The sequence below is a fragment of the Centrocercus urophasianus genome, unplaced genomic scaffold, assembly GCF_019232065.1.
Source record: "Centrocercus urophasianus isolate 14NV4802_14NV808 unplaced genomic scaffold, USGS_Curo_1.0 seq_25, whole genome shotgun sequence".
In the NCBI taxonomy this organism is placed as follows: domain Eukaryota; kingdom Metazoa; phylum Chordata; class Aves; order Galliformes; family Phasianidae; genus Centrocercus; species Centrocercus urophasianus.
The window spans coordinates 5,428,243-5,451,309 of NW_024884811.1; the positions used below are offsets into that span (position 1 = coordinate 5,428,243).

The 23,067-nt window shown below is 40.2% G+C and overlaps 1 protein-coding gene across 1 annotated transcript in view; it reads right to left on the reverse strand.

Annotated features, from left to right (window-relative positions):
- Nucleotides 1-16,425, reverse strand: part of PIK3R1 (phosphoinositide-3-kinase regulatory subunit 1) — a 56,489-nt gene extending 40,064 nt beyond the window's left edge. Inside the window, exons 1-2 of the mRNA XM_042825687.1 lie at nucleotides 16,345-16,425; nucleotides 11,251-12,011 (exon numbers count right to left, since the gene is read on the reverse strand). Of these exons, the coding sequence (XP_042681621.1) occupies nucleotides 11,251-11,584 (334 nt within the window). The 5' untranslated portion in view covers nucleotides 11,585-12,011; nucleotides 16,345-16,425. The remainder of the gene's footprint in view (nucleotides 1-11,250; nucleotides 12,012-16,344) is intronic.
- Between the last annotated feature and the right edge of the window lie 6,642 nt (nucleotides 16,426-23,067).

Below are 23,067 nucleotides of genomic sequence, written 5' to 3' on the forward strand. Positions count from 1 at the left end.
CCACAGTTCTTCAGAGTCCTTGAGTTGTTTGTACTTAAGACAGTAATGGTCCCACAGTTTACATATCACTATATAAAAGACGTGAAAAATTAAAAAAAAAAAAAAAAAAAAAAAAAAAAAAAAAAAAGGTGAACAGGCAACTTCATATGGAAATGCATGGGGTGTATTTTTCAATTTTTCAAATTTGGCAGAAAAGTCTGGTACAAGACAGCACAGATTCTTCCATGGCAGAACAGCTTTCCCGTGTTCTTTGTGTGCCTGCTAAGTTAATGAATTCCTCTTCCAGGTATCAAGAGTCTTTTTCCTATCTCCCCCAGTACTGATCTATCATCCATATTGACACCCTCTTAAGTTCAAACTTTTAGGCTATTATTTTCCTAGACAGAAATCTTGCAATAGAATAATCCAGAAAAAAAAAAAAAAAATCTCTTGTCTATCACACTGGGATGCAACTGCACTGCCACACCTCTGGGTGAAATAAAGATACAGTTTATGGCACGGCAGAATAAAGATGGTACCAAAAACATCTTTCAAGTAAGCAAGTTACTAATTGGTATCAGAAAACTACTGTCAAGTCTCAAGTACTGTAATTTCCTACATAATTTCCCATAATTTAGAAAACTCCCTGTATTCCTTCTGCAAATCACAACTACAACACAATAAAAGAAATTATTAGAGATGCAACATAAAATTGTGAAGAAAAAGCTACTTAAAGCACGCATCCTTCTAATATGCACATTTCTATTACAACATTTACACTAACAACAAAGGAGAATCTGAAACTATAAATTCTCAGTATCAGGAAAAAAAATGAGACAAGATTAAATATCACCACATCTGTTCAATGCATGCGCTCACATTCTAATAATTATTTTGCTTTTGATGCTCATAGCTGGATTCCAGCTGGTAAAGCTGTACGATGCAGGCAGAGGTAAGATAGTAAAATGTGCCTGAATATAATGGCAGAAAGTAACGTGGCGAAAATAATCTCAGTTCTGTCCTAACCAAGTACTACAAAATGTCTGTCCCTCCACCCTCAATTAAGACATCTCTGCTATAAAATTTGCAAGTCTTATTTTATAAGAGTCATTTAAGTAGGTAAAAATTTTGCCTCCATTAAGTACATCCTAAAGAGAGAAGTTTGGACGAATTAGAAACACGCTTAAAATCATCTAGATGTTATGAGCTTAACCCAGGAATCATGGAGTGAAATTCCATGCCCTGTGACTGCGCTCAGACAAGATGATTCTAACAGTACTTCACTTCCATGTCTTCAAAATCCATGAAAAAAAAAACACCAGAGACTGTCCTACTTTACATCAGTCTTTAACGTGTAGCATTTTACACACATTTACATTAAATGCAATTTGGTATACTGAAAAGGGAGAATATTTTCAGAACAGAGCTAGGAGTAATTATAGCATTTGTGCACCAGACCCTGAGGGTAATGGGAATTTTGCCTGAGAGAAATGAGAGTAACAGCTGTGGGATTTGTCCCACTGCTGTTAAATCCTGCCTATAGGCCTGATCCTGTTCCTTCTCAAGTCAGAATGTGTTTTGCCACCAATTTTAGGGAAAGCAAAAGAAAAGCCTGCTATTTCTTGTATGAACATGTCTTTTAAGTAAACAAAAATCCCATGTATAATATTTACAAGAAGCGTACTTTACAAGAAGATTACTTTAAAATAATCTTATTTTTACTTTGCATCCAAAAGGATTTTGAATAAAACTCTCTAAAACTCTGCTCAGAAGAGAGCAGCTCACATTAACAAGCACAGGCATGTCCCATCTGAACTACCAGAGGATCTACCACAGTATTTGATTGACTAGTTGTTAGATGTAACAATGAACACAAAAAAACAACCCAAACCATTCTCATCTTACTGGTGTGTTTTTTCTGTGTCATAATAAAACCCTAGATATTTGTCTTAGAGGAAACATCTGGAGAAAAAAAACAACAGTTGGTAACCGTCTTCCCCTTTTTTGCTAAACTGCTGAACTCAATAGTCCTGAATCTTAAATCACTGGAAACGAACCCCCAGACCAGTATCCTTGTCAGTGCAAGTTTTAACACCAGGAATATAAAAGACGTTTCATTAGCACAGAGACCAGCACAGTCCGAAGCAATTATTAGCATTACATGCAACAGATGAGTGCCAAATGTTCTCTAGCAGACAGTCGGAATTCTCCCAAAAGCCAAAAGGACTTCACGCTAGTCATTCTAGGTGATTTACTGTAACAAAAAAAGCGTTTCGGTAATACTGGATTGTAAAAATCTCCTGTTTTAGAGATAAGGTTGCAGCTTACATAGGCTAACAAAAGGGTCTTGGAGTTGTCCACACTAAGTTTGAACTCAAGAGGAAGTTAGAAAAAGCAGTTGAAAGCAGTGGGGAATGCACACTGATCTTTCAACCAACAGTAATAAATTATAAATTCAGCAGAGCAAGGAGAATTCAAACATTCATCCTGCTGTGCTCTTGAGGACCCCTAACTAAGTAAACAAAAAAGTCTTTTATTTCCAGATATTTGATATGAAGATTTTGCTACTTACTGTTTTGAGTATGAGTTCCTTAACACTTTCTCTATTGAAGAAGCCAGACTGTGAGATCCACTAAAAAAAAAAACAACTTTTCGTCTCAGAACTAGCTCACAGTGGAACTTTCCCTCCGTAAGAAAATTGCTTATGTAGGCTATTGAGCAACTACATCATTCTGGCTTCAGAACAACTGAATAGATTTGGACTGGCAAAAAAATATTCACTACTATACTTGAAAATCTGTATAGATCCAACTCTAACACTTTCAAAATAAGTCATTTCAGAATGTAAAGGGATAACATTTTCTGACATTTCTCTCAAGAGAAAGAATATTTTGCAAACAATGCAATAAATACAAGGCACAGAATAAACGACAGAACTACTACTAAGAGTCACAAAGTAATCAATTCTGGTCATCCAAGAATTTGTGCTGCAGAGGAGCTCCCAAATGTCACCAAGTCATCACTGAAGACCCATGCATCACTCCACATAGGCCACTCTGGGATCTGTGCTTGGCAGAGGTGACAGAAAAGTGCACAGAATACACCTTGCTGCATCCCACCAGCATCCCACCCCAGAGTCTTACAGCTCTAAGACTGATTAGACAGGGTAGGTTAGACAGCCCTCAACTGCACACCAGTCAATTGGGAGGCAAGCAGGAAACCACAGTAGGCTTCACAGTCGCCTCTGTCAGCCCTCACCTGTGCCAAACAGCTGTGTAGCAGCCAGGAAACAATTCACTGCTGTGTTCATACACGCAACAGACTTTTTCACTTCTCCATTCAAGCAGAGCTTATTTAAAAAATAATGATAATAAAAAAATCAACAACAGAGGACTGGAATGTGTCCTCAAAGTGTTAAAAACCATGTGAAAGTAGGAAAATTGCTGCAAATCTTTGCCTTTCACTGCATATTTCTGGAACGGTTCTGCATAGATAATGAAGCCACACAGCTATGAAACCTTATCTACCACTGTGCATAGTTAGTGGTTTCTTTCATTAATTTTATAACGTAAGTGCTTTGGTCTACCTCGAGCAAGAAGCAGCTTAGGAAGAGGGCTTGGAAATTAAAAGGTAACCACACAAATTAAAAGCTCCACCTTTGACACAGACTGCTTGAGAAGCAAGCATGATAGGCTTTGAAACACAGATCTGCAGTGTTCAATACCATTTAGAAGCCCTTCACCAAGACTAATCCTCGCTCATCAGCTCATCATCAGATGGGATGAAGAGAACTAGGATGAAATCAGTGGAGATGCTAAACTTTTCTCTCCTACCTGCTAAAATAAATTTTGCAGTTGTAGTTGTTAACAAGACAAAACTCAAGGAATCAAGCCTCTGGAAAGGTGTTTTTCCTCCTTGCACCACAGAGCTCACCTTGTACCGCTCTCTTCCCTTTCCAGTGCAGCCATGGCACAGTAATGCTGAGACATGCTGCATCAGGCAACTCCAAGAGAGAAAGACAAGAACTCCTGAACTACCAACATGATGTGCTAAATTGAAATTGGTGAAACTGAGCCACATCTTTATATTTTTGGGTGTTTTTTTTGTTTTTTTAAAGAAGTAAATCTCAAAAGATAACGAGAGTTAATTTTACCTCTGGTCTTCCAGTGCAGTGTCGCACCATGCACAATAAAAATTGCAGAAAAATCAGCCTAGATTAGGCCTTGCTTATTTACTGAAATATGTAATAGCTGCTTAAGAACTACTAGAAGATGTTGATCTGTACTGATGAACCAGAAAGGGTTCTGAGCTGGATCACAGAGCATAGATCTAGCAGCTGCCCTCCATGTCTGCTGTCTGCAAGTAATGCCAACCACATATGAATAAATGCAGAGAATCATAAAAGCACACTGCCTGATAGCTAGCTGAACTGTTAAAGACCTTTCTCATCATTCATGCTACAGTTTACACAGTAGCTTTGACATACAAGATAGTCCTAAAGGATATTTAAGAGTATGAACCATACACAATCACATCTTTCCCTGGTTCAGAGCAGTAGTGTGCTTTGAAAACTGTCCTGAGGACTTTCGATTGCACATCTTTATTACCTAAAAAGGTGTGAACTTACTTACTATTATCAGACGCAGTCTTATAGGTAAACCATGCAAACTCTTTGTAAAACGGAATATAAAGAATACTGTTTGAGTACTATCTTCTAGACCACTTCAGGCACCATTAAAATAGGAATGAAAGAAGGAGATACATTAGCATGAAAATTTACACCTGCCAGCACACCAGGTGATGTTCAGGAATGTGAGAATTTCTACAACAAAGTGTAAATAACAAACGCATATATAACATGAAAAATAAAATCAGTACTTTCATGGATGGAAAGACAAACTAGAATCAGTTTTAGATGCGTATTTTACTGAAAGCTTGAGTAGAAGTTAAGCTTTAACCGCAGTCATTTTTTTTACACAGCCTAATATTCTCTCTCTAAATTCTCCTAAGTATCCAGAGTCTCACCAAATTGTTCTCAGCACTTAACATCCTTTTCCAGTTGAATTCTTTTTTAAAATCCTGTAATTCCCCTTATCATTTTTATCTATTAAAATAAAGCAGTTCTTTGTATTGAAGCCTTCAGATTGATTTCATGGATGTTCATCATGGAAAGCAGCTTTGCAGCAAGACACAGATGTGAAAGAGAACACAGCCAGCTGTAGTTACAACACCTGTGTTCTTTCACACAAGAAAATCTGTATGTTTATATGGCATCACACAACTATTTAAGTGGGCATGGCTGTTTGCTCAGGGTGCAGAGTGATCCATTCTTGGCAAATACAAACCACCATGTGTTACTGAAACTCACAAACTGATCTTATCATATGCAAATTTAAGTAAGAACTATTTGCTAGCCAGTTACTTTTTTCAGATGTTCCTGGATCACAGTGAGAAGAAAGATCAAGATAAATCCAATTGAGAGGAGCAGGCTATTTTACCTTTGCTTTGTTTTGCATCTTGCCCCAGGATCATTCATGTCAGTAAGATATATTAAAATACTTTGTCTGTATTACAGAAGGCTAAAGAAGCGTCAACAAAATCACTCAACATGATGCTTCTGTTGTAACTGTAGAAAAGTGCATCAAAATGAGTGTAATGCAAAACAGACAAACATTTCTTATAGCAGCAAAATTGTACAGTACGTTGCTTCCAGTTTCTTGAAGTGTGTGGAGAAAGATAGGTTTTGGGTTGGTTGTTTTTATTTATTTATTTATTTTTAGATATTATTTATTTATTTTTTTGAGACTAATTTATACAACTGAAAAAAAAAAAAAAAAAAAATCAGCCATACAAAGCCTTTCCAGATCTGGTCATCCTCAGGGATCAGCAGGAGCTTCTCTGCTCCCCGAGTGGTATGTTTTTCTTCAGAAATAACGTCTGTCCAAGTAAAATAAAACATTTTTCCTAAAAACTCTCTCTCACATGGTATTCCATCACAACTACAATATGGAAGACAAAGGCTGTAAAGCTCCCTCCTTTCTCTTGTTTCCTTTCTCCTCCACCAGCAGATGGGGACAAGCATCAGCCATGAACTTGCCCAGGTCTCAAACGTGCAGCACAAACTAACATTTATATGCATCATCCTGTGCTCTGTATAGCGTTCACAAAAAAATATTTTAATTGCCACTTACCACTGCAAAATAAAAGAGCTCTTTCTCACTTCAATACAGCTTGCAAAATTTTTTTTTCATTAGTGGTAAAAGCAGGTGGTGAGAGCTTTGTTTTCAGAAATATGGTAATTTGGCAGTTATAAATACAAAGTTTCTCATGCACTGAGAAACATTATGATGAAGTAGATAGTGAGGATTTCTGGCATTAACCTGCCCCTTTTCTCACTGCAAGCAAAAATCAACCAGCTTTGAAAGTTAGTGACTGTAGGGCATTCTGATGACGCTAGCCAAATGAAGACTTGCTCTCAAACTGGGCTATTTAGAACAAGCCCAAGGCTCTGCATTGAGTGGCAAATGTAGTCGCCAAATGAGATAGTGACTCATCACTTCACCCCCTGATTTCCTTTTTCCATTTTCTTGAATCAGGAGAGATGATGACTCTTCCATTCCCAGTGAAGGCTCCCAGCTTGCTGCATTCCACTTGCTATTATATCCCCTACTTAACAAATGTAAATAATTTTCATGAACTCCATCTCTGTACTGATTTTATAGGAAAATTAAATACAGAAACAAATTCTGCAGCGCATTCACTTCAAGCATGCACAAATGGTTTTCTCCTCTCTGTCAGTCTGGATCCTTGCCAGACACCGCACAACCTGGTCTTTGATAGAAAAGAGTTTCCAAATATTCTGTCATTATCTTTGTCTAAGCTGCTGATCCCTATCTGTTCAAGGAGAAAAGTGAAGAAAGCTGCTGTTTTTTGATGGTTTTGTCACTTTCTTTTCTTAAAATTTATTTTTTGTCATAAGAAGGAAGAATTTCTGATTATTTTTAGGCTTTAAAACAGTTGAAATTGTATTGTCAACATAAACAATCATCTTAAGTTTCACAGGAAGTAGCAGAAAGCTCCAAGACATCAGAACACACAGATTACTATTAAATTTCTGGTCTGTCTTCTGCAAAAATGACCTTCACTTACAAGTGGGAATTTAGCATTTCAAGTGAAGAAAAATATTTCTGTCAATCAAAGCTTTATACATTGAAGTCTGGTTAAAATCCACTCACTCATACCTGGTAGAGAAGCACCACTGTATGAACCAAAGTACATAGTTGTACCAGATCAGCTTAATCAAAGTTCAGAAGGCTCAGCTGAACTCAGAGGAAACAAGAATCAGAACTACGCAGCTGCAATGTGGGAAAAAGAAGAAAGAAAGAAAAAAATATAAAGAGTTTTTCACATCAAGTCTGAGTTCTGCTTTACATGAACTCCAGGGGTCTGGAGGAAATGCAGAAATGACCCTGCGCTGGGTGTCCGTCTGTGCAGGCAGTAGCCTGGGAAGAAATGGCAAGCCAGGTGCCAATGGCCTCGCACCGACTGTGGGTGAAATCCACCTCTCGATAGCTCTGCCCTGACCAACGTCTGAAACTGAAACCTCTGCTTTTTCATGTATTTTCAGATGCAATTATAACACAAAACAGCAAGCAAAACCAAAACAAACTCACATGATCTCTAATTCTTCACTCAGAAACGTAAAAAAAAAATGGACAAAAATGCAACAGTTCTTGAATATCATTCAAGTGTTCTCTGCTTGGTCTTGATCAGTGGTTCAATCAATTTAAAAGGGTTACTGATAAAATAGAAGCGTGGACAAAGATTTGGCCTAGGTGCTACAATAAGGAAACAAATGCTTTAACGTAACTTGACACCACTAGCAGTTTTATTTGTTTTCAAATTAGCTTTCAATGTTTAAAAGACCTTCCAATTTGTAAATAGGAGTATGACTACACAGGACACTAGCCTGATAGACAGCTCTGCCAGTGTTACCAGCCCCACTGATGTTTAGATGCCTACTGTTACTTGCATCACAGCACCTGCAGCACCTGGCTGTGTGGTGGTAAGTACTGCAAGTTTGATCCAACACTAAAGAACGTGCATACTGATGAGCAAGTGAGCACAATTAACAAGGCTGGGAAGAAACATTCAGAATAACTGAAGTCCTGGAGATTACTGATGTGATTAGAAAATAATTTTTTTAAAAAATCTATGCATATGGTAAAATTTAAAGCTCACAATTGTATACAAAATCTTAAAAATTCGCAATTCACTTCCTAATGTTCTTATTCAAAATATGCACACATGGTATGTACAGTATAGTCTTCTCACAGAAGGAAAAAAATATATGGATTACAAATAACTGAGATACATTTAAGGAGTCTGTTTCCAGTTTCCCATTATTTTGTCATATTCATACACAGCGGTTTCAAATCATTACATGCTGAAAATGTAAACTTGACTGTATTTGGTCAAGCAAGTTTCATACTTCTCATTAATTCACTTGAAATATACTTTTGGGGTATAGAGACAAGTATTATCCTGGGAAGAATCTGCTGGTGCAGATTGGTGCAGTGTCACTGCCCATGACACAGACTGCCAGACAATATTAACTGCGCTAATCCCTGAACCAAGTTTCAAATGCAGAAACAGCAAAGCTCTTTGAAAGTCAGATGTGCATTGCTGTGTTATTCTTATCTTTAACTGAACTGTATTTCCTCCTGCACTTCTGGTACTGTAGGCATCTTTTTTTATTATTATTACTATTCTGCTTACTTAAAAGGCTGCACTTTCATTTAGATTTTTATAGTATTCTTTCCTTGTACTTCCCACACTTATTTCTAGCATTTGGAGCACTCTCTGCCTTGGCTCTTTCCTGCAAAAAGAACTGTGAAAGGACACAAGTAAAATTAAGTTTCCCAATTTCTTTGAAGTATTCACAATCTTAGAAACAATTTACCCCATCTCTTCAGCCATTTGGAGTTCGTATTTCAGTGTTTCTCTCTAATTCCTGGTGCTGAACATGCCTGGCCATTTACAAGGGAGTTTAAAATCTTCAATTAAAAAAGATTATGGGAACTTTTTTTTTTTTTAATCAGAAAAATATATGTTTAGACTGCAAGCTCATCCTTAAAAACGTCACTGCATAACATAATGATGTCTCCAGACAGACTTTAAGATTAAAAAATTCAGAAATTAGAACACTTTCTTGTTTCAAAACTCTGTAGAGACCCAAACTATTAAAAAATAAACATATTGCATGAAAACACTAATCTGTTCTGAAGGAGTAAACTTCACGTCAGGAGAGACTTTGTCCCTAAGGATGGGAGCATGATCTAAACCCAAGGAATCTGAAGTGTTTCTGCACAGCCTCCCCCAAACCTGCACCAGGATTTCAGACTTCAGCAGCCAGAACCTTGAACTCGGCCTGTTACAAACACAATTCTCAGGAGCTCAGAAACTGCAAGATTAACGCTGAGACTTCTCAACACAGAGCTGTGGCACATGAGCATCATGCATGAGCACAAAGACCAAGCCAGTTATAAAGCACTAATGATGTTTAAAGCATTAAGTGCATCAAAGCCTTGGGTAATGCTTACTTCACCGCAGCGCACATGTGAACAGATTTTCCACCCGCTCTCTGCCTCTCAGAATAACCTGTTAACACCAAGGTGTCTACACATAAAGCGGTGGTTATTCTGCAGCTATATGTGATGAAGACAACTATCTCAGCATCTATCCCAGTGGCTTAAGACAGAAAAGAAATATCTTAGCATCTAGAGAAAGGATCTATAATAGCATCTAAAGAAAGGAATTATCAAAGAAGAAAAAAATTTCATTCCAGTGCAAAGACATTCAGAAGTAATCGAATGAGAAACTATGAGACTTGTGTGACTAGAGGCTGAGTGCTCAGGGAGGTGCGACCTACGTAGCCACACATCCAGCTGACCCCTTCCTTTGCTCTAATGATGATGTATATGTAGATACTATGCACTAACTAGCATTTCTTCAGTACTTAAGGCTACTGCTATGCAAAACAGTTCTGGCCTACTCATTATTAAGCCCTCACCAACCTAGAAATGCTTCTTCCAGGTATCTGCTTTGTTGCCGCATACAATTTTTAAAAATTCTGCTTTTATCTTTGATGATTACCAGCACACCTAAATATAACACCACAGTAAGTGAACTGGGATGGAAGCTGATAAACTGACAACAGAACTTTGCAAAATGTCGCAATTGTTTTTGAGGAAGGCAGAATGCAACGATACTATTCAGGAGTCAGGATCACATACGACAACTCCTATTCCCAAAGGTTACAAACATTGAGAATTTAAAGTATTAGATGCTGAAGCAATATGAAACATTCTAGAGTTCTGGGAAGTGAGAGACCAATGTACGACTCAGATTCAGATGGATGTGGCTTATTTCTGTGTAAAGCTCTAATATCTGAACGTACGTAAAGTAGACACATGAAGGCTTTCTTATTTTGTTTTTAAATCTACCGCTTTTTGCAATTCTTAAGACTTTCTTCTACTAACAGAAGAATTCTAATCACATCCTGCCTGAGCTCTGCCCAATCTACTTAGCAAATGTGGGTCAGAAAGCAAATTATGTTTATACAAAGGAAGTTATTTCCCTTGTTTATATAAGGGTTATTTTTTCTACAGCATGCTCTACCCTGAAATAGAAATTAAACCCAAATTTCTCTTCATCACTCTACAACTCATTTTTAAACACCTGCTCTTACTTTAATGCCAGATGAAAACCTTTGTGACAAAGTTCGTAAGTCTGTTGCTAACAGCAGATAATATGATACAAATTTGATGTTTTTATGCAGTTTGTACCACCAGATTGACCAAGAAAATTTTTTACATGATTAACAACTGAAGAAACCATTTCAATCAGCATCTTAGAAACCTTAAATAAATGCTGACCTGCTCATTCATTCTCCGTTTTAGCCTTTGTGGTTGTGAATTTTAAGTATATCTTTAAATCTAAGAGATGTACTTCACAGTAAGGCACTGCAGTGACAAGTAACTGAGACAAAGCACATGAGACCACAGATTTTACGAGCTAAATATTTTAAGTACATATAATTCTTAATTGTTTGAATGGATTGCAGGCACTAAAAAAAAAAAAAAACACCGACCAGTATGTGTTAAGACATGGAAACACAGTCATATAAGCCAATGAAGCAAAAATATCTGAAAAATATGACAGACATGTACACAGAAACACACACATACATCTTCTGAAGTCAGTACTAACCTTGTTGCTCACTCTCTGCTTCAGCTTTTGCAGGACTTGGTGCTACAGGAAGGGGTCGAGGAGGACGAGGCTTTGGGGTCGGGGGGGATATTTTTTTTCTTCCAATGTATTCTACATAAGTTCCTGGAAAATCCCCCCTCTCCCCTGTGGTTTCATTAAAGCCGTTTAACCAACCGATTTCCTCAGGCTTTGCTTCTTCCCCTTCGCTGAATCCAAGTGCTAGTAAGGTACCTTTATTCACAGTTAATATATCTCCTAAGTGCAAGTCAATGTCTTCCTCTCGCTCTTTTTTGTAGTCATACAAAGCTCTGTATTGATATCCTTCAGCACTCATCTTGGCAAATTATTTAACATTCAAAGTGTTATTAAACAGAATCAAAATGCAATTGTCCAGTTATATTCTAATTTACAGACAGATTCAAGATGTACTAAATGGGATAATAAAAATGTCAATAGCAATGCCTAAGTAATAAAATCCGCCAGAAAATCAAAAAGCACCAGGGTCTATCATTTCACTGCTGATGATTTTTAATTTGTGTATTTATTCTGAGTCAATTACTGTTGCAGAAGAATGTGTTCCACTTCTTCTATGTCTAGCAGAACTCTTCCAAATAGTTCCTTTTCTCAGCTTGCTGGAACTTCCCAATCTCCATGCTCAACTTCAGCTGATGCTCATAGCCAGTCACACCATCTGATGAACTTGCCATAGACGTGCACGTACCTTAAATATTCTGTCACTGAACACTGCACGCATGCTCTTCCTGGAAAGAAAAGAGAAAACTGGTACAGTCACTCGTGAACTTGGGATTCTGGTTATGATTTAAGTTTTCCATAACCCCAGCAGAGATAGTGTAATCCATAAAAGAAAGCAACCTCACATACACACATAAAATACATATATATACGAATCTGTGTTTTGTGAAGGTATTGAACCAAATTTCTACTCCTACAGTATAAGACAAGCTGCTATGTACTGTCTTTTTTCTCTGTGGCTTATGGCTCTGACAGAGATTGCTCTAAGCCCATAAGGCATCCTGTCAATGCAGCATCTAACCTGGCAAGATTTTGCTAGTTATCTCCCTGAAGACACATAGCCACAACCCCATGCCAAAAGGTCAGGACAGAGGTGGAGCTCACTGTAATTAGTGCTGATGCTCTCAGAACTCAGTGCTGGGCTATTCAATCTCTTGCTGTTTATGCAGAAAGCAAGCATCACCTCACAACCCAAAACCTGTATCCCCAAAAACTCTTGGACAGAAGCACCCTTCTCTAATATACAGGAGCAACAATACGTCTCAAATTATTTTACTTGATGGATATAATACTTATACTTTCTTACAAAAGACAGGCTCTACCACTCCCCCATCATACAGATGTTCTGTACTGCGTTTATAGCATAATATTGAAAAAATAACCAGCAACTGAAACAGACATGCCCGGACCACCTAAGCAGCACTAGAGGAGAAAGGTACCAGGGTGTACACTTAAATTACACTACAGGCAAGAGACTACAGGCTTTTCTGACTCAAGGTTGCCTGACTTAGAGGAGAAAATATGAGTAAAAAGTTAAATTTAGGAAACAGTAGCTTAAAGGCATATAGAAAAAGCACACAGTGAAAGTTTTCTAAACATCATTTTGACCACTCATTTTTATCTCCTTAAAAAGTCAAGCCCACTCGTAATTTGAAATGCTATACTGGGAACCAGAAAGTGCCAACTATTCAAAAGTGCATTGAAACTCCTGAACTACAGCTGAATAGAGGACCTGAGGGGACTATGCAATACCAGTAGGTAAAATATTAACTGCATAATGTATGCTTAATGCTACAGAAAGCTGGAGTTCTTTCTGTAGCACTTCTCTTCACAATGCACTTGGACAACAACAGACAGGAATGAAAAAGGGAACCTCTGACCTCTCTTTTCCACACCATTTTCTCTAAAGTCTCAGTCAGCAGGTCCTAGGAACACTGTCTGAAAAAGCTAAGAAGTGTTTATAAGAATGCACACAGGCTTCCTTTTCCAGTGTATGGTCCAATCCCTAGCTCATATGTGGCTTCTCCTCAGTCTACTGAGTCTAAATATAATTCCATGCAGCTTATTGCACAACATCTCTCGTAAGAGAACACATAAGAAACTATTGCAAGTTCTTGAAGAACTTCCTTATCATCCACTGCAACCAGTTTTGCTATAGGGAAGAATTATATGAGCCTCAATTAGACTTCTCATTTTAAAGAAGCCTACACACAAGTACTTGTTTTAAAATTCTGCAAATCCAGTCACATGAATCAGGCCTCCAGTTCCCACCAAAATTTTAATGAGAAATTTCTGTAGCCACTTCTGAAAACCCAAACTATGTGCCTTAGCACATACCACCAAACATCACAGACTATGAAATTAACATGAGGAGAGTTTCACTGATATTTAATTTTAGCTTTTCTACCAGGAGAAAGTGAATAGGCATGAATTAGGAAAAAAAAAAAAAAAAAAAAAAAGGCAGTGGAAGGGGGAAGAACAAAAATCAACAGCACAAGTATCAATTAAATTGTACAGAAATCTTTTCAAAAGCACAAATTCCTCCCATAAACCAAAGAAACAAAACACTTTCACCCCTTAGATTTAAATGCTGGAGATAACCCAAATGTTTCCAATCAAAACCAGCAGCACACAGCAAGACCTGCTAAAAAGCTACTTCTTCTACTACGCTAAATATTCAGAAATATTTTCTTTTCAAGAAGGGCTCAACAAGTGCCCTGCTACAAGTACTCATTTTATTCCTACTGCCTACAGGCGTTTTGGCTGCTAACCAAATACGTCGTCTAAACACTGCATAATTTAACTGACTTGACCTACGCCTCTGATCTTTTATTATCAAATGTATCATAGCAACTTTATGGACAGATATTTAAAATGAGTATTTGTACGTCTTGCATTTGGTCTGACGATGCAGAATTTGAAATGCTGCAATAGCAGAAGAAAGAGTTTATGACATTTTTAAAGCTTATTTTTAAAAATTCAAAAACTGTAAGAACAAAAGGCGTGACATAATTGCATTCCAGAACAACTCCATGCAATGATGGCAGCAAAGCCTCCCCAAATCCACCAAATCAAAGACTGAGAGCCGCAGCTCTGGTCCATACACACTGCTCAGCACTGCCCCAGGTACAGGGTCCCCACATCTGAACCTCTGACCGATCCAACACTCACGCACTCTTTTATATTATCAGCGCCTGTGAAGTTTGGTGTCTCCAAGAACTTTGCAGACAGCCGTATGGTACATGGATGGATAAAGAGCATTCCTCCAGCAGCAATGCTGTTGTGTCTCCAAAAATCCCTTTTGGAAAGTTCTTCCTGTTCTTTTCTGCTCTGCTAAGACTCTCTTTATAAACAGACTCTCTTTACTCTGAGTGGGGCTTACACGGTCTTTGCCCTCAGACATTTTGTCTCAAACTGATTTAAGCTAATTACTCTTAAAATAAATAGCTTGGAGATCATCCTAAGTAGAGCAAAAAAACCCCAAACCAAACACTTTAGGCAAGAAACATTATTATATTTGAGATGATGTATTACTGGATTTCCAGTTGGCGGGAGGAATGGAAAAGGAGGAGGAAGCATTGTAAAAGAATCAAGCGTTCATTTGGTTTTTATTTACTAAGAGCTTGATCGCAGTGAAAGATTCCCAACTTCAGGCAGAATTCTGGTCACAATGAAATGATTTATGTCACGCGTGCTGACAGACTGAGATTTTAACATTCACCAGAAAGTTGCAAGAGGTTTGTGTAAATTCAAGTAGAAAAGGAATGAGACATAGAAGGTTCTCCCCCTGCTCAGATGTTTGGGTCCCACATGGCTGGTACCTGAGCATTTCCTCCCACACCAGCATTCTTTTGGGGACAGAGAAGAAAAAACAGCTTCTGCTCCATGGATCCACACTACTGCTGTCCAGCCAGAGGGACTGCGCACCTCTGGTAAGGCAGTAAGGACTTTCTTCACTTTTCAATTGTCACATATAATGATCCATACCTCGCTGTACTGTCCTGTCTCACTCTTGATTGTTGGTCCCCTAATACTTACTCCAAATACTTCCAGGAAAGCAGTAACTTTCCTTCCAAAGCTATTGCATTGTTGAAATTCAAGGCTACCTAACTAGCACGCTAAGGGAGCCACTGGAGCACCAGCTGTTGCCGCCGCGCTCGGAGCCCGCCTGTTCTCCCCACTAGGTGTCTACACACCTGTAACATCTCTAGCGATGCTGCCGCTCCCCAAAAGGAGGTAACTACGGCAATGCCACAGCGAGCAGCATTCTCTGCAAGAAAATGATGCTCGAGACAGTCACTGAAGTATTAGGAAAAATACACACGCAACTCCGTAAGCAAATTCCAGCCTTTCAAATACAGCTTTAAAGCCCGTGGAGACCCTACCGCTGAACAACATGCAGACAACTAAGGCATTAACTTAACACAGGATCCTGCAAAGCACGTCCCACTCTGAAGCATCTCAAAGCCGCCGAAGGGGCAGCACAGCTATGCGAGAAAGCGGGCAGCGTAAAGACCGCTTCAGGGAACCCATTCACAACAGCAGCAACGCCGAGCAGGAGAGCAACGCCGCTGCGGTTCGTGCAGCCGCGGGGCAGCTCCGCCGCAGGACGGCCCTCCGCAGGGGCCACTTACCCCCGGCGCGGAGACAGGCGCCGAACGCCGGGCTGGCGCTGCGCTCGGCGCCACCGGCTTGACCTCCCGGCCGCTTCCTGCCGGCACCCGGAGCCGCGGGAGAGCCCGGCCTCACCCCGCGCCCCGGCACCGCCGGCAGAGCTCAACCAGGAAGCGCGGAGCCGCGGGGGGAGAAGCGCCGCCGCCGCCGGGGCACGGCGCCGTCCGTCCGCCCGCCCTGCCCTGGGCCTGCGGCGCCGCGGTGCTCGGCGGCAATCCGGCGCTTCGGACGGGGGAAAAAGTCGCGGGGACGGCTCCCGCTCAGCCAGTCCTCCGCCGGCCCCCGGCCGCACACGGCCCCGCACCGCCCTGCCCTCCTCCCGCGACTGGCGCCGCGCTCCCCCCGGGTCCGTTCCACGCGAGGCGGCCGCAGCAGCACCCGCTTTACCTCAGCGGCTGCACCGCCGCCACCTCCCTCCGCGCCGCCGCCTCGACTCCGCTCTCCGCAGAGCGCCCGGGCTCACCTCACCCCGGCTGCGCTCGCCGACCTAGTGCTAGGAGGTGCAGCGCCCGCCGCCGGCGCTGCCTCCGCTCCGCCCCGCCCCCGGCGCGGGCTCCAACCCTATCGGCGGCCGCCCCCTTCTCCGTCCCGGAGCTCCGCCCGCTGACAGACCAGGGGCGGTGCCCGTCGCCGCCCGCCCCCTTTAGCAGCGCGTTGGGCCCCGGTACGAGCCTCGTGTGATGCGGGGCTAGGGGTGCTGCTGCGTGCTGCGGGCTGCGGGGAGGACGGGTCTGGCGGCAGCAGAGCCCTAGCAGCGCGCGTGCTACTACCTGGGGCTGCCAGCCCGGCCTTGCGCTCACCGCGGTTTGGCTGCCCTGGGCTCTCTGGACTCCCACGTCTACCCTCGGTGCTGTCAGTCCCGGCCTCGCAGCTAAGCCCAGTGCGCGGGGTGGAGGTGGCGGCTGTCAGAAGTAGCTACGATCTTCGGTTGACACCACAAAGTACCATCTCGCAGGGTGCTGGAGTCTGCTGGGCCCTGTGCAGTGCCGAGTGAAGTGACTTATTCCCTGCACAAAGGAGCTCACAACCCGAGGTGGCTCTGACATGAGGGTGTGACATGACACCACAAGGCTGCAGCAAAAGAATCATGCTTTTGAGGTGTGTGTACTGTGTCTGGACAGGCCTCTGTTTATCTTTAGGTAATAAATACTGGTACATATGTTACTGTGAGTCAGTTCCTGTAGGTACTGCTGTGAAAGAGGAAGAAGTGTAGCAGGCACAAGTACATGGCATGCAGAAATGGAAGGTAGGTGCCAGAAGCAAGCTAAGAAGCCATCCAGACCAGTGCTATGGGATGGTGGATACAAGTGCCAGGTGTGTCCTAATTAACAGTAGCTAAGTAAGGACCAGAGAGATGTATAGGCCATGAAAAGTAAAGTATTTGTGCCTGCAGTGGTGGTACAAATGGGTGCAACTGTGGTGGAGCGTTAGAAAAAGATGGGGCAGACCTTTTACTGCGCTGCAGAGTTGTCTTTCTCTTCTGTGTTTAGTGTGAGTTTTAGGAGGGCATGTGTTAGAGAGGTGTCAATAAAATTGGTTCTGATTGTAGAGGCAGGACACGAGTATCTATCAGGCCCTTAAATACCATGTGTGAGGCTGAGACTGGTGAAGTCTTAAGAGAGCCTTACAGAAAAAGAAACACAATTTGGCTGGGGGGACGTGAAGAGTCTGCCTGGCTTTATTTGGTGGCTGGGTGTTCTTAGCAAGTTAGCTTATGACCTGGTAACAAAAGTGAGAACAGCTCTACTACAACATGGTGGTAACAGGTTTTGATGGAGTGCGGTAGAGGTATTATGCATGTTTCTGGAATCTTCAGGTTTTGGAGGTATTTTTGCTGAAAAATGTTCTGAAACAAGAAATTTGGAGTGTTGGGAAGAAATTGAAATCTCTTATCAGTTATAATTTCTGTAAAGCATACTCTTCCACAATTTCTTCCTTTTTTTGGAGACTTTTTTTTTTTTTTCCCACGTTGATTTAATGACTTTGCAAGCTTCTATGATGCACTGGCATGCTTCCTGACACCCATTAACCCTTTCTGCATTGATTTATTAGGACTTGCTTCCCTTGAGAGCTGCAGATGAGAGAAGATGACAGCTTCCGAGGCCTCTTGGAGCAGGAACATGGATCTGACTACACAAAAGTGTGACAGCAGGGCAAGGCTGCAGACATGGGGTTGCAGGGTCCAGTCCCTGGAAAACTGTAAAAAAACAGTTCCCTGGAAAACTGGTCTGACAATCCAAGTGCACAGAGTGACTTTTAAACTAAACACTCCTTTTGGAATAAAGATTGGTGTTTTTATATAAGCAAATGTATCAATGTGAGTTAATTACTGTATAATAAAATGGAAGATTGAGGGAAATGCCAGCTCTCATCTCTTACTGTTTTTCTTGTGGGATTTAAAATGCAGGCAGAAGCGAAGTTGAGAAAGTGTTCCATTTCTTCTGTCCAGACTACTGTCTTTTGCATTTGCTATTGCTGAGGGCAAAAACAGCATGGATTTTGAAGAGGATTAGACAGACTAGCTGGTTGGAATGCTAGTCCTGGGCACTGGCCTGACAGTATTTAAGGAACTATAAACCTCTGGAATAATGGACCGTGGCCGGTACAACTAGATGTGTCTCACAGGTGAAATGCAGAGCTGGAGCTAATGGCTGCATTCCCTTCCCAGAGCAGGGTCAGATAGACCTCCTGCCTGCTTCCTTTCTGCAGCATCTTGAAATCTGTTTTCTTTGCCACATTTCCTCCCTGAACTTTTCTTTTGAATTCATCACAAGCACATGGCTTGCTTCTTTTTCTGTTGACTGGGGAGAGAGAGGAACCCAAGAGGAGAAAGCAGGTGGTAGCAGTAGCCTGCTTTGTCACACTGCTTGCTGGCTGTCATTCTAGGTCTGCTGTGATTCATTTCCTAAGATGTCTCTAGCTCCCTCACCTTCCTTTCCCACAAACTTCATCATTATGCCAGTGTCTTCAGGGACCATTTCCCAAGTTTAATCTTGGTGGGTGATGGCTGTGCAGTGAGGTTTGCTCTGACAATGTTATAAGCCAGTACTATAGTGTAAATCTCACTAGGGAAAGAGGAAGATGTGCAGGTTCAAAAGCTTTGTCCTTTTTCAATCAGCTACTTTTGTGAAAGTCCTAGGGCTGTGTAAAGCTTTCCTATATAAAGCTTATTGTTAGACACATACATACACCTGATTTGGATACGTGTTTCTTGAAAAGGCTATTTTTTGGCCAACTGAAATTCGTTATGGCAACACGTAAACAGGACTGCTTGTAAATCTATGGAGAGAAATAAAAACAGGTAAAATACAGGTAGAGTGTGGGATTATTGGGCTACAAGACAGATTCTTATGCTTGCTAAGAAAAACAACTTTTGTATGTATCCATCAGGATAACTTGAGGAACATTTCTGACACAGGCTGCACTGGGGAATGTGATATAAAAATGAGCAGGTCTTTTGTTCAGTACTAGTAGAGGTTAGGTGATTTGAGCTTTTACATATTACCTCTGAGCAGGCTTTCTGTAGTAAAAGTCGTGCAGCACTGGAGATAAAATATCTTGAAAATTCTCTTCCCTGTACCAAAAATGTTCAGCTTGATTTTCAGAAATAAAAAAAATTAAAATACAGAAATTGAATAGAGAGGAAAAAACGCAAACAGTCATCAAAGAGAATCTGTGGGGAAAGCACGCTTCCCCAAAACTTGGATTTATGTCATTATCACTGGCAAACCCCATTTTTCTCCTTTACTGACACATTAAGCAGGGAGATTTCCTTCTGTTTTTTTTCTAAGATCTGTCAAGGCAAATCCATGTGAAAAATAAGATACCTAGATTAGTGGATTTTCTCATTGCAGAATCAGATCTCCTGTAGTAGTATGGGCGAAGATAGACAAGGCAGTACAGAGATCTTTATTAGAATATACCTTAGATGTGATGAATGCTAATGACTTATGTCATAGATGAGTCAGAACATTCCTGTCACTCTTGACATAATACCATAATGTCTTGCAGCAGTGCAGTTTCAGCCAGCTGAGAATTAATGTTTCTTTCTTTATCTTTAGGAGTATTTTGTATTAGGAGTATTTCATATTCCTGAAGATGAAAATGAATTTACACAGATTAAGTTCTATTGATACACTGCCGAACTAGTTATGCAGAATTACCAAAGGAATGACCATAGTGGGGAGTCAGGAAAACAGCAAAAAAAAAAAAAAAAAGTCCGTAGTTATTGTAGACTCGAATTAGATACAAAATAGATGAAATAGATCACAAGAAGCATAAATACCAGTGCTTGAAAATTGTGATATTCTCCTGTCATAGCCAGGACAAATAAAATGTTACTGCTTAAAACTGTGGTTTCAGGTGTGCTTTAGAAGACAAAATATTAGCATGAAATACAAGTTACTTCACTGCCTAGAAGAATTTTAGCATATGAAGAATTAGCTAAAAATAGAGGAATCCAGGAAAGAAGGAGACAAACGTCTAATCAGTTAAGTATCGGAGAAGTAAACCTGACAACCTTTTACTTTAGAGCTTAACAGTGTGCTGGTCATGCTAGGCATAGCAGGGCAATTTGATTTGTATTTTATTTCGTTTCTGTAGGAACGTTAGAATGGGTTCCGTTTGACCTAAAACCTAACATCAGCAACAGATGTCTATGTCTGAGCTAATCAGCCAAATCTCCATTTATAGATATTTCCAATTTATTACCAGCTTATTATTCTCTTAATGCTGTGGTGAACATTTAAGGCTTTCATTTATTTTTCACCATATAAGGCAATGAAGGAGATGGTAGAATCTCTGAAGGTTTTTAGGAACAAAGAAGCTGCCTAGCTTAGATTCTGGCTGAGCTGCCTTGGCCAGGGAGATGGAATAGATGATCACTGGAGTCCTCCATGGCTGTGGAAGTGCATGTGCACAGTAATTTTCTGAAGAAGACACAAACCGTACCAAATATTACTTTCACTGAATTAAGCTTTCTCACCCACAACTGAGGTGGGTTCTAAATCATTCCTCTGCCACCTAGATGATATTAAAACACCAGATTACCATGGATGAAAAAGCTAAGGGTCGTTCCATTGCATCAGTTAGAAAGGAGTCTATCCAGTTTGCTTTGGTACACATCCAAAACACAGAACTATTGGAAAACAAGATTTCTGTGTGCAGATGACAGCCTGAAAGTATTTAGTATTCATTAAAAGTCTTCAAAATATTTGGCTTAAAAACCAAACTATTTTTAATCATCTGAAAGTTGATTTTTATGTAATCTTTTTCTCTGGTCTGATAATTTTTGCTTGCATGAAAATTTACTTTTGTGGAGAATCCTTTTTAAATCAAAAAGATTTTTTTTTTCATATGTACAGGCTATTAAGGCAAATAATTAGACAATGTTTTTCTATCTTTGATAGAAAATAAATTGATAAAAATAGTGTTATAAATATGATATCTGCAAATGCAACATCTGTGTTTATCTTTCAACCATATAAAATTACATAAACATAGATTCTGCTTTTTATGAAATCTATGAGTAATTCCTCCTCTGCTCTCTCAGTGCTTGTACTCTAAGCGATAGGAAAGTCTAGGCTTGACAGCCGTGCAAGACTCATGTCTACTGTGTAGACGAGTGAAGCAGCATAAACAGAAATCTTAGAAGTTTTTATGTGTGCTGTATTGTTTGTGCACCCAATGTTTATCATGACTTTCTGAATACAACCAACGGTAGTAGTAAGATCCCCCTGAGTAATAATCAATCAGTTTTCATGGTTATCTGTAGATGTGTATTCTATTGAGATTGTTTCCCTAAAGAACCCATTTGCAGGTTTCAGTACTGACATCACAGGGAAATTTGCATCCTGCTGTAGTGAGCTCAATCTGAGAAGCAGAAGTTTAAATTAGGCTGTGATCATCTAGGCATTTTGCATCAGTTTATATAGAGTTCTAGTTTCTTCCAGTAACATCAGAGTAGAAGAAATAACTTGTTATTACCAATTATCTGAAATACTTGGACCATTACATCAATAATTCATAACTGTCACTGTTCATGATATGTCTCAATGTGGGTACCTTCCCTTCTTTTGCAAAAAGTGAAAAATGTAAGATCAAGCCTTGAAAAGCTTGCCAATTTCAATGTGTTTCTGTAGAGCCTGCAAAATTCACTGCAATATGGGCATGAATAATCCAAATTGTGCCAGGCAGGAACATGTGCTGTTGCTCCTACATAAAATACATCTTGAGTGACATTTCTAACAATTACAACGCTGGGAAGCAAATATAAAACTAGGTCTCATCCTGTGATGCTAGCAGGAGTTTAGGGCCAAAAGAAAAGCATATTCAGTTTTCTTTTGCTGGTTGGGCAAGGTACTTATTTTCTTATTGCACCAATGAACAAATGAATCTTTGTTGTTTAATCTAATAAGCTATTGTTTTTATATTTTTGGGTGAAACTGAAATATGATTAATTAGTTGTTTAATGGTATTCCATTGCCAACTGACTGCACACAACAGAGCTTCCACTTGTTGTAACATCACATCATGACAGCTGTCATTCTCGCAATCATAAAATGATCATGTAAATGCTGTGTTGCACCTTAGAAAGAGATGCTTCATTAATTCTCCAAGAATGGAGAAGGCTGAGAACATCTGCCTCTCACTTTTTTTCGAGTGAGAATACATGGTGGCTAGTTGCTTTTACTATTCTTACCTGCTTTCTATCTCTTCTGTGGTAGGAACGGCAGAAGGATACTGACAATGCCAGTCCCACCATGCTGCTGCAGGACAGAGCCATTTATCATGGTGGTCCTCAGTGGACGTGTATACTAACACACATGCACATGCAATTAGCAATTCTTTTTAACTGTTCTTAAATGAATGTCAGTGTACAAAGAGCAATTATTTGACAAGTTAGAGTTTGGAACTCTTTATCATTTATGCAATCTAACTTTTAAGTAGCCCTGCTTGGAGCAAATTGGACAGACTGGACTAGAGGGATCGTTAGAGATCCTTTCCAACTTGGTTGCTTCTATGAGTCTGTGATTCTACAAAAGCTGAATTGGCTTTATTCTAATCTGAAATGTAGTAGTCAGTGTACTATATGTGATATTTCTATAAGAA